General features: G+C 35.9%; 1 protein-coding gene across 1 annotated transcript in view; it reads right to left on the bottom strand.

Annotated features, from left to right (window-relative positions):
- The window catches only part of CEP128 (centrosomal protein 128), a gene marked incomplete at its 3' end in the record, with an annotated part of 210,477 nt that overhangs the window by 164,598 nt on the left and 32,634 nt on the right, over positions 1–13,245 (bottom strand). Inside the window, exons 4-6 of the mRNA XM_007470471.1 lie at positions 5,626–5,752; positions 4,237–4,355; positions 1,159–1,250 (exon numbers count right to left, since the gene is read on the bottom strand). Of these exons, the coding sequence (XP_007470533.1) occupies positions 1,159–1,250; positions 4,237–4,355; positions 5,626–5,752 (338 nt within the window). The remainder of the gene's footprint in view (positions 1–1,158; positions 1,251–4,236; positions 4,356–5,625; positions 5,753–13,245) is intronic.

The raw sequence follows: 13,245 nt of genomic DNA on the forward strand, positions 1-13,245 counted from the left end.
AATATAGTTTAAAATTCAGGAATTTAAATGCCTTATTCACATCAGCTATATGTGAAAATGATCTTGAACCACAGTGTACTATAAGGGGTAAAGAGCAGACACTGTGGGGCCTTACTGCCTAGGTTTGAATTCTGACTCCACCACATCCCTCCTTTGATCTCCAACAAGCTGAGTTACTTCATCTCTCTGTGCCCCTGTTTCCACAACAAAAAAAAATGGGGAAAATAATAATTACCACTTCACTAGAACTGTTGTAAGAATTATACCTAATTCTACCTGACATGAAATAAGTGTTCAATAATATTTACCAGTGGTAGTAGTAATAATGGTAACAGTAAGGTCTTTTATTCTTTTTACTAAATTTCCTGCCTTCCTCATACAGAAGCAGATTAGTTATGCAGACTATAGTTGATATTCAGATTTAACATTTACAGCTTTGATTCTTTTTGCTTTAGCAACACAAAACTGTCATGTGGAATGATTTCATTAGCTCGAGTACGAGTTAGCAAGTGAACCTAGTAAACGAATTTCAATTCACCTTTTTTGTTCTCTAATCGTTGCTGTATATAGATTATGACTTTTGAGATGGTATAAATGTTTGTTCCTTGAAAAATATGGTCTCTAAATGAAAGTCACCTGTCACCACTGATGATGAAAATGAAGACAGTGAAGAAATCTTAAATAAAGTGATACCTCTTAGGGACTACCCAGAATTGACAAAATTGCAAAAACTGGGCAGACATAAACAACTAGCTTTTGAAGATTTCAACTGAAAGATAAAATGTCAGATTCTACAGTGGCTCATGTCCACCGACAAATTCCACATTATGCTTTTATTTGCTCCAATGTCAATCAATGGGTCTCTCTCTCCAATGTATTTGCAAATCTACCTCTTTACTAAGGTCTTGCAACATATCTCTCCATAATGTCAGCATGAAATAAAATGTTCTTAAAAATATGAAACTAATTTGTCTAACACTGAGTCATGATACATTGTAAATTCAAAGGGTTTGGAACTGTTCTATGAATATACTTTAAAATACCAGTATAAAAACATAGCACTTTTTTTTTGGAAATTCATGTAAACATATCAATTATAGAACCTATTTTATTCTTCTAATAATTCATCCCTCAACAAAAATCATATTCAGCGTTTACCGGCTTCTTCTGGCAAGTTCCCGGTTGAAATCATCTCCAAGGCGAACTTGTTCACTGCTGAGGTCTCGGAGGGACTGATGAAAAGCATGAAACTAATAAAAGCAAAACAAAGTTTTCCATTTAGGATTCTGTTGAATTCTTCCATGAAGATTCACTGAGGGTAAGAATAAGAACTTGCTCTTTGCAAAAATACCCATATTTTATAATGTTATCAAGACCTAATAAAATTTTTTCCCTCAAAGAAAAGTTTTTAAAACTATATGTAACATTAACCATTACATCCTCTATAGTGCAGTATTTCACTCTTTATAGATACTCCTGAAAAGAGGTCTGGAAACTTTTTCTGTAAACAGTACAACAGCATATATTTCAGGCTTTCAGGTTCTATGGCCTGTGTCATAATTACTCAACTCTGCCATTATAGCTCTATGGCCTGTGTCATAATTACTCAACTCTGCCATTATAGCACAAAAGTAGCCATAATCAAATGAGCATGGCTGTTACGGAACTTTATTCAACTAAGACCACATGCCTCAGCATGCCAACCCATGCTGCCAAGAAACCCTTGCCCACATGCATGAGGAACCATGAACAAGAATGTATGGAGCAGGGCTTCCCTGGTGGCGCAGTGGTTGAGAGTCCACCTGCCGATGCAGGGGATACGGGTTCATGCCCCGGTCCGGGAAGATCCCACATGCCACGGAGCGGCTAGGCCTGTGAGCCATGGCCACTGAGCCTGCGCGTCCGGAGCCTGTGCTCCACAACGGGAGAGGCCACAATAGTGAGAGGCCCGCGTACCACACACACACACACACACACACACAAAAGAATGTATGGAGCAGCACTGTTCATGATGAGAACACTAAAAACAAACCAAAGTCCATTAAGAATGAAATGGAAATAAACTGCAATATACTCCTCCAGCGGAGTATCACACAGCAGTGAAAATGAAATGATCAAACCTACCTACACTCTGAAAACAGAACATTAAATGGAAAAGGAAAGTTACAAAAAAAGTTACACTGCATTATTCCATCTATATAAAGTTTAACACAGGCAATACTAAGCAAGATATAAGCAGTAAAAATATTTTTAAAAATCAAGAGAATGATTAACATAGAAGTCAAAATAGTTGATAGCCCTTGGGGAAAGGAGGAGTGTAAAAGAGGTTTGGGGTGTATTATAAACCTCTATTTCTTGGTCTGGGTGGTAGTTACATGGATTTTTCATATTGTACTTTTAATGGTAAATATGTATGCTATACATGTATGTGTAGGCTATAATTTATAATAAAAAACTAAGTTATACAGACTTGCAGAAATAACAAATTGATTCAACAAATTCACATTGTGCAACTAACCAGTGCCAGCAACTGTGCTGGGAAACAAGTGTCATGGGAGTCAGATATGTAAACAGAACCACAAATGCTGCACCGGGGCATTAAGAAAGTACACAGTCATATGGAGCTAAAGGTCATCATAAGAAATGGACTAAAACAAGGATGAACAATTAAAAAGAAAGGAGCAGAGGTAATACAGCAGATGAACAACAGACCATTCACTTAGGTTTTGCCGTGATGATTTTCCAGTTTTGCAAAGCAGAATCCTAGGACTCATCTTTGACACCGCCTTTTCACTCATTCCCACCCTCCCCGAATGGTCATCTGATCTTCAAGACCTTTCACTTTATCCACCAAATAGTTTTTAAATCTACCACTTTCTCTCCAACTCCATTTATCCTAATCCAAGTGGCCATCAGCTCACACCCAGAACACAGCAATATCCTTCTAATTGGTTTACCCACACTGACTCCATTTTCTGCACTAGAGCCAGAGTGATCTTTTCGAAGTAACTGTCACCCTCTTACGTGGCTGTGCATGGTCTCAGGGTTTCACACTTCTTTAGCCACATGGCCTTCTTTAAATTACTCATAGGTGCTATCTTCCTTCCTGCCAAGGTATTTGTTCTACCTCAAATGACTCTTACTCAACTTTCGGATCTCAGCTCAATCAGCCTTTCTTTGGGAAGCCTTCCCTAACTGCGGCAGGTCCCTCTATAAACACTCCTATAGCCCTATGCTTCCTTCCATTATAGCATGCATCTCGGCTCATAATTATGGGTGTATTTACATACTTTTTGATTAGTACCTAGCTACTCCTCTAAATTGTAAGCTCCGTGAAAAGGCAAGGTTTTTGTTTATCACTGTTTCCAAGCACAAGCACTGTCCCAGGACAAAGGCACTAAATAAATAAAATGAAAAAGTAATATTAGGATATTGTTCTCTGCTCTAGGTTTTATCACATAATCCACACTAGCAAGTTGCACCTACCAAAAAATAACACTGTCAAGGAAAAGTTTCTACAAGGCATCTTCTAATGCACTTGGTTCTGTTATCTCTTTATCTTATGTTATAAGGGAAAGCTACAGATGAGTATCCTAACAAACTCTGAGTCCTCAATCTTAAAACTACCAAAACAAAGATGTCTAAGTCAGCAACATCTCCTAGTCCTTATCTAATTAATTTAGCTACCCAACACAATAACAAAAAAATTTTTTTCAGCTCTTGCATAGAAGTTTAAAGAAGCAGAAAAAGAAATATAGCTATAGAACTAATACCTTCAAAATCTTTAGTGAATACATAGAAAAAGCCTAGAATTCCTGCTTAATACAATACAATATTGTTTCTGATTCAACAATCAGAAAAACACTAATGGAAAAATCAATAGGTTAACCACACAAAGACTAACTTGTTCATACTAAACTAAACTTAGCAAAATAGAAACTAGCTGACTTAGCAGAGCTTGGAAAAGAGAAAGCCATCTGAGCAAGGAAACAAAACATGTCCAGCTAAACTCACTTTTCAATGTTCTACAAAATATAATCCTCTGTAACAAAATTCAAAATAAATGTATGATGATGATCAACACATTGAAAATAAAATACTTTACTTGGTTTAAAAAAAAATCATTACAAAGTTAGTGATGATCAAACTCTTAGTTAAAATACAGCCATAAAATTCAAGTGTTAGTGATTTAAATAGAAATGCAAGGAACCAGACTACAGAATGGGTACAAAATACCTGGCCCACGTCATCAGTCTCCCGAACAAATCGGACACCAGTTCTGGACCTATTTCGTTTAATACCCTGTTGATCCCCATAGTCCTTCAGAGGTGAGGTAGGTGGAAAATGGTGGCTCTCTTTACAGAAGAAAGAAAAGGGAAAGGATTAAGAACACCATCTAAAATTTTACTCAGGAAATACACAGCAGACATGGACATATACATGTGCCCTCAAAGTGGATTATTTCCCACAGACAATCACAAACAAATATCTTGCTGTGGCCATAAAATTCCACAAAATTGGCACTTATCTTGCTCTTAAAGCAGATAAAATGAACAACTGAAATAACCTGGAACTAGAACACATCAAAAATTCTAATTGGCTGTACTTTTCAAAGAAGCAATATAGTATTTTCTCTTACATAAAAATAGTAAAAAAAAAAATAACTTTTATAACTTTTATACTAATAGAACAGAATTTTTCAAATAACAAATTATCTAAAATCTGAATGGTGTTTAAAAATCAGTATAGGGCTTCCCTGGTGGTGCAGTGGTTCAGAGTCTGCCTGCCGATGCAGGGGACACGGGTTCGTGCCCCGGTCCAGGAAGATCCCACATGCCGCGGAGCGGCTGGGCCCGTGAGCCATGGCCACTGAGCCTGCGCATACAGAGTCTGTGCTCCGCAACAGGGGAGGCCACAACAGTGAGAGGCCCGTGTACCGCAAAAAAATAAATAAATAAATAAAAAATCAGTATAAACTAAAGTACATAAAGAAATATAGCTGATTGTGATTTTTAATCATTATTATCATGACCAATAATGATATTAACAACACAAGCTACTAATGTTCACTCTGTCTAAATCGCCTCTCTTCACTGCAGACTTTTCTAAGTCTCTTCTATTTAAACATGAACCTCAGTGCTGTAGCAAAGTATAATTATATGCAAACTAAGTGTTATCACCTTTTATGTAGCCATTGAAATTGAGCTGCACACCAAGGATAAAATTCCCCTGTTATTAACAAGTGTCACAGGATATTTCATAATGAGACTTTTGAAAAACTATGAACCTAGGACAAGACTTCTAATCCAGAAAGTACACCACACAGTAAAGCCTATTTGTGTGTGTGTTTTGACTGGAGGCAGACAATTAAATAAGGTTCTGTCAGGTGAAGCTCTACATGGTCTACAGAGCCTAAGAAGAAAAAAGTAACAGACTCAGAATATCAAAGTCCCATTGAACATACTTCAAAGTATTCACTCTAAAACCCTGACTGCATCTTCTAACACCTTATTTGTATGATTTTATGTATGGGTTATATTTGTATAAATACTACATGTATTCAATATGTACTTCAGGAATATTTTTAAGACAAAGAAAAGGTTTCAGAACATCTGAAGAGTTTACCTGTCACAGTGCCACCATCGAGGTCACTTGTACTCAGACTTGTAACAGAAATACTTCTCCCTCCTGAGTTTCTCAATAACCTTTGACTCCGCAGTTGGCCTATTGATTGCTCCAAGCTTTCTTTTAACTAAATTAAAGGATACAATGAAGTTTAAAAAACTTCCAGATACAAATAGCCTAGAGATTTTAAAGCTATTTATGAACTATCTGGGTTCCCAAAGAGAATTTATATCAGAGAAAATTTTGAACTAAGTTATATTAATAGAAATATAAAAATAGTAAACATAAATATTTTAAGGCCCAATTCTAACATCTGGTTTTAAACAGCATCTGTCACTACCTATTCCATCTTTCTATTACCATCAGATTGATGTGCCACCCATGCTTAGAAACATAACAAGGCCAACACATCTGAAAAAGAGAAAGCCTTCCTCCCTTCTAAATATTCCTTCAGAAACCTCAGATCTATAATAAACAGGAAAATGAACAGCTGTCACAGTGACTTCTGCTTTGAAAAAAAAGTGCACTGCCCAATTCTGTAGCAGAGTGTCTTTCATTCAGTCAAAGATTTCAAATCCCAGAATACCATGTGGTCAGATGTTGGACTGTTAGTACAAACTAGGGTCACAGTTGTCCAAATGCTCTCTTCAGGTTATTAGGGAGTTAGCCAGCAGGGAATATAAGACAACATCTTTTAAGACCTAAAGAGCTACAATAAATAAAATCACGCTTAATACTGAGAATATAATCCAGAGCTGTACAGAACTATCGACCTGAAAAGAGGATTCAACTAAAACCCAAAGGAACAAAGAGTAAAACTTAGGAACTTAGGAAAATCCACATACCCTGAATTGCTGAGAAACTTCTGGTCTAGACATTTTAGCCAAGGATGAATAAAAAATAATATTAATAAAAATAACGTATGGATCCAGAAAACAAGTCATCTATAACTCTTTAAAGAGAATGTCAAAACAAAACAATTGATTGATAAGAGAGGGCTTCCTAAATTCAGCCAGAATTAAAAGGTAGAACACCACTTATGGAGGGAATAAGCTGGTTTCCTTGGGGAACTGTGCCGAAAGAAAATAGCTTCAACTGAAGGAAGAGCACAGCTGTGACAGAATATGAGTCACACATGAGCAAATCCTTTTTCACTTTGGTTGTTTGGACTTAGCTGTTCTGGAGAACTAAGGTTAAAATAGGATGGATTAAAAGAAGTAGAGTTAGAATTCCAACAATTTATCTCTATTACCACTCTCATTTCTGAAAAAAAAAAAAAGAAAGAAAGAAAAAGCTAATATTTCCATACCCTCTGTTCCCTGCTTCTCTAAACTGGCATATGTGCAATACCATCCTGCCTGAGTGTTCACCAGCTGTAGGACCTAGACTATCAATCCAGGAAACATACAGATGAGGCCTGGGAGAACTAAGGTCTACCTGGAGAGTAATTTATACACAAGTAAAATAAAAAACTATGTTTAACATGTAAGTAGTCAAGAGGTCTTACACAGTGAACACAAAATAGCATATCAGTAATCTATGACAAAGAGTCAGAATAAAATTGTACAATGTTAAAATTAAAAAGCTTAAATCCAAACTGTAACATTAAAAAAGGACTAGAAAGGTAAAATGACTTTAGATCACACAAGTTAGTGACAGAACCAGCTCTACTAACTTTTCCTGTGTTTATTATTTGCATCTTTCAAGCTAAGCCTGATGTCAGTATCCTTTTTCATAGTTTTTTTTTTTTTAATTGAAGTAAAGTTGATTATCCTTTTGGAAGTAAAGTCAGCTGACATTTCTAATTATTGCTTCTTTTTGAAGGTAATTTGCCCCTTACAGCTCTGGCTCTTTTTAAGATTTTCTCTTTGACTTTGAGTGTCAATGGTTTTACAATGATATGACTATGTACAGCTTTACTTGTAATTATCCCATTTCTGACCCATAGAGATCATGGAATCTGTAGCTTAATCTCTTTCATGTGTTGTAAATTTTCAGCCACATCTCTTCATTCTTTCTGCCTCATTTCTTTCTTTCCTCTCCTGGAAATCCAGTTGGATTTAAGTTTTATCCTTTTTACCAAATCCCATGGGTCATTTATGCTCTTTTCTGTACTGTTCATCCTTTCATTCCTCCATTCTTCTTTTTGGATATATTATGCTGATCTATCTCTCAATCTATTAATTCTCTCTTTAACTGTATACAAGCTGTTACTTAATCCATCGGTTGATGGTTTTTTCTAATTTATTTGTTTGTTTATCTTAGTTATATTTTTCAGTTTCTGTAATTTTCATTTTTTGCCTTTTTTGTTTGGTATTTTTTAGAGTTTTCAACTGTCAAAATTCTCAATCTTTTCATTTCTTTTTTTTTTTTGCTGTACACGGGCCTCTCACTGTTGTGGCCTCTCCCATTGCAGAGCACAGGCTCCAGATGTGCAGGCTCAGTGGCCATGGCTCATGGGCCCAGCCACTCCACGGCATGTGGGATCTTCCCGGACCGGGGCACAAACCCGTATCCCCTGCATCGGCAGGCAGACTCTCAACTACTGCGCCACCAGGGAAGCCCTCAATCTTTTAATTTCTTGAACAGGTTAATCATAGTTATTTTATAATCTCCTACTTGTTTCTGTTGTCTGTTTTTTCCCTTGGTTTTCAGTCAACTCTTGTATTTTCTTATGCCTGAGTATTTTTTTATCATGTGATAGACATTGTATATGAAAGCTGTAGAGTTATTTAAAGCTCTGGATGATGACATCTTCCTTCAGAAGGGATTTGGGTTTGCTTCTATCAGGAAGTCAGGCTAGGGTCACTAGGAAACCCAATGTACCTTAATTCATTAGAACTGAGATGATTCAAAGCTGGGCTTCTGTCCCCATCAGCACTGGTCAATTTTCAATTTATCACTGCTCTGATTTTCAATTCACCATTTTTCCTAGGCTATCACCCTTTGGGGTCTCAATCAAAAGCTGGAGGGTTCCTGAACTCCAATTTTGGTCTCTCTAGACTCTTTGAGTCTACAGATAGCGCTAATCTTATCTGCTTCTAAGCCACCTCTTTTGAAATCAGCTACTGCCTTGACAGAGAAAGAGTCCCAAATGTAGGACTCTTCCTTCTGGACTTCTATTTTTGCCAGATCTTGACTATAAAATTCCTCACTGCCTTGGTAGTTCTCTGATGGTTTCATAATATTATTTTTTACAATCTTTTTGCCTTTCCAGTTGATCTGAATGGGAGAGTTGATCCAAAATAATCTTATCTACCAATGCCAGAAGCAGAACTTGCCAGCATCCTTTTTTTTTTTTTTTTTTTTTTTTTTTTGCGGTATGTGGGCCTCTCACTGTTGTGGCCTCTCCCGTTGCGGAGCACAGGCTACGGACACGCAGGCTGAGCGGCCATGGCTCACGGGCCCAGCCACTCCGCGGCATGTGGGACCCTCCCGGACCAGGGCACGAACCTGCGTCCCCCACATCGGCAGGCAGACTCCCGACCACTGCGCCACCAGGGAAGCCCGCCAGCATCCTTTTTATGTGGGCTTATTTGCTAACAAATCCTGAGCTGTAACTAAAAGCTGATTAAGAAGATGAATTTTCACACACACATGCACACACACAATATCACTGCTAACAACAACAAAAAACTCACCATGGAACATATGGGAAAATACTGCAGAACAACAGAAATGATACACTACCCCCAAAATCTAGGAGGAATAACAGATGTTGGAAAATTGATCATTTCAAAAATAAGATAAAAAGTTAGACAAACTATTTGGCAACCTCATTTTAAACCTCTCAAAAGATGTATCATAAGCCATTGAACAGATGAACAGGCTAATACATAAAGACCAAAAAAATGAACTGTAAAAGGTAAATGAGTGAGATGAAGATTTCTTTTAATCACTCCTACAAACATCATGGCAAAAACAGATCCTCCACCTAAGATACAAAACTAAACATGTAATAAAATTAGAACCTACACTTAAAGTAGCAATAATACAACAGACACAGCACAAAATCTAGTCATGATGTACAAAACCAATTTGATAACTCCTAAAATACGAAAACCAAAAGATAAAATTTGTTTTAAATTCTTTAGGATTATAACTTCTAATTAGGTGCAAAAGCAAACCAAACTCGAAATTACATAAAAACAAAACAACACTAATAAAATTCAATTTAATATTAATTTATAATACTATGACGGATAAATGCTATTTTGCTGAAACTAAATCAGTGTTCCACACAGACTGTGGTACTGACTGCAATGGTGCAGATTCTAAAAGTTTATCATGAATACCTCATCACATACCAAGTGTTGATTCCATTTCCCCCACTTTCCCCTATATAAACTACCACAAAACCAGCATCAAGGAACATGTTATGACATATTTTCACCTCAACTTGATATAAATGTACCATTTACATATTAGGTCTATTCTTTTATCTCTGTTCATTTGACATTAGACTAAAACAAATGAAGCATTACTATAATGTACCAGTAAGAATAAAAATAAAACTTGGGCACTGAAATTGAATGGCAATACTTGTTTGCAAGGTAGTTTATCCAAATTGTTAAGACATGCTTTTAAACATAGAAGTCAAGTGGGAAATCTCTCTATAGCCAAAGATGAAATAATTTGGGCATCGATAAAAATATTAACTACAATGGAATAAAGCAGTTCAAACATGAATAAATTTGTGAGTTAATGATACTCAAGGAGAAAAAAACAGTCACTGGTCACCAGCAGAGAATGTTAGGGAAATAACTCATTATTTTGGAAACTAGTAAATAAATTTAAAAAATTTTAAACCATATAAGCTTTTAGATTAACATTAAGATAGCAAATTTTAAAATCCTCATAGAGATCTCTGAAAGCCCTGTGACATCTCTATTTGAAAGTCTGATTTGAGACAAAGTATAAGTCAAGCTTAAAGAATCAAAAAATACATACAACTCTGAAAAACTGACTATACTGCACACCAAATCTATGAAAAGAGATCATCTAGGCAGCAATGGGTACTCCATATAAGAAGTGTAATCATTAAAAACATCATGATTCACAAGGACCAGAGGAAAGCCTAGCAGTACTTTCCTCAGTTCTACTCCTTTTGTTTCTGTTCCTGTTGACATATTTCACACCCTAATTTATTTTGAGGATGAAATAAGATAATGTATGTAAAATAATTAGAGCAATGCCTAGGGAAAATTAGTTTGTTGAGTAAATGGTAGTTTTTACTGTGATGACTACAGACAATGAATATAAGAGCAAAAGTAAATGAAGAAATGGGATGTTTTAATCTGGATAAGCTCTTTAGAAGAATGTCATTCCCTAAAAATGACTTCACTGAATTCTTTTAGTTGTATATCTACAGGCTCTTAAACAGCAAAAATATCAATATTCTCACTATCAGCTATTTCTTTTTAACCCCACATCTAACTCCTCCATAATACAATTCAAATTTCATTCCAGCATTATCACTTTTCATTTCCTTGCCACACTTTCACCTTTATGACCAATTCCTTTATTATTATTATTATCATTATTTATTCTTGTAAAATAGCATGCAGGTTTATCACTGGGAGGCAAGGAGGTAACACAACTATAATTTTCACTGTCTGCGACCCATCAGCAACAGACTTCAAAAGCAGCAATTTGTTATTTATACAATAATGTGTGGACTGAAGAGCCAGCAGTAAAGTTTGTCCTTTTTGCAGTTACTCATCGTTAATATACTGTTGAGTTAGCTGAAATGTGAATTGTGTTGTTTGCGGACTGGTATTATTTGACCAAATAGGGGTAATGAAATTCATGCACATCGAAACCATGCAACAAGGACCAACTGTCTTTACTTTTCAGCACTCGGAGAGGCTTTATAGCTGTATTCAGCGGAAGAGTATGCTAAACTCCACCTCGCCTGGGACCAGAACTCTGGTTTGTTTGTTTAAGTAAAAAAATATTGACTTTCCAAAATTCATTAATAGCAAGCTTCTTGACCAGTTTCTGGGAAGGTAAGGTTCCAAGCAACTGTAAACAACTAAGAAACTAGGCACCAACTTCACACACACTATCAAAAATGCCTAAGAAATAAATCATATTCAGTAAAATTTGACTTCAATAAGACGAGATGAAAAAAGGCAAAGAACCACATGGGTAAACTTCGTTGGTCAATTTACAGTTACTGATACTAATAACCAGTGTATCTCACGTATTCACATTCTCAACAAAACTAATCACATCCTTGACTAAGCTCACTGTGAGAAAGAGAAAAATATATCACACTAAAACTAGTGACTAGGAAATTCTTAAAAGATATCTACCATTACTTCCACAAAGAGACCATAATAAAAATAAAGTAGGAACAGTGATTACTCACACATAAATATAGTAGCTACCAAATATTCAAATAATTAGCTTACATACAAATGAAAAACACAACTTAAAAAAAAAAAAAACCTTGATAAAAATTCTAAATGCTGCAATTCAAAGTCAGCTTAAATTCCAGAAACCATTAAAGATCCTATTTAGTTTCTCCAGATACTTTCTTACTCCAAAGTATCCCTTATTTTCATACTAAGAAAATATATCCCCTAACATAACACAGATTATAAAGAAATGCATGCAAAGTATAGGTAACCGCATTCACTTAGCTGTATTGTTGAGCAGAAATTGGAAACATCTGAATATTTCATCTAACCATTTAGTTTTGTTTTCACCTGACAGTAAACACTCAGTATTTTACGAACATTCACAATGTATATAGCACTGGTGACTATGGAGACAGTTTGTATAGTAAGTTTAGATATACCTATAATGTTGACATTAGAAACAAAAAAAAAATTAAAGTACTTTGATTTACAAATCTTAGGGGTCAACTTGGCAAAATCCAGGGCAAGAGTAGAGGCAGAAAAGAGGTCGTTTTAAAAAGTTTGTCCTGGGTAATAATGTCAACCATAGGCACATTGATTAAGTGTTTTCTGCTTGACTTTCCTTCACTGCCTGTTTCTCCACAGAATGCCAAGCTTGATCTGGCAATACACTGCAAAATAGATTGGTTGTAGAGTTAATTTTATCAGCTCTATTTTGGCTCCTTACAGTCTATTAAAACTAGAACAAAGAGAAGGAGGAGGGAAAAAAAAGGAGGTAGAAGAGGTGGAGGAGGGGAGTTTTATAAAATTAGAGTGCAAATTTATGGTTTGCATACTTTTCTGGTCCCACCATCTGTTGCTGAAATGTATTTTTTTAATGGTTGCTGCTATCTTATTTTTTATTTACCAGAAAGATCATTAGCTCTGACTGCTATCCCTAACCTCTCTCCATAGGCTGATTTATGGAAATATAAGTCTATACTAATACTTCTGAAATTTAGAAATTCCCTTTCAAATGATACATCATATTTATTTATGTGACTATTTTATTTTTAAATGAGATCTCATATATTCAAAGCCCACATAGCATACATATTCAAACAATTTTAAAAATTTTTTAAAGTATTTCCATATAATATTCTGAATGTTATTAAATGAGCATACATGGGGGCTTCCCTGGTGGCCCAGTGGCTAAGACTCTGAGCTCCCAATGCAGGGGGGCTGGGTTCGATCCCTAGTCAGGGAACTAGATCCC

This window comes from Lipotes vexillifer, unplaced genomic scaffold (assembly GCF_000442215.2).
Source record: "Lipotes vexillifer unplaced genomic scaffold, Lipotes_vexillifer_v1.1 scaffold841, whole genome shotgun sequence".
Lineage (NCBI taxonomy): Eukaryota > Metazoa > Chordata > Mammalia > Artiodactyla > Lipotidae > Lipotes > Lipotes vexillifer.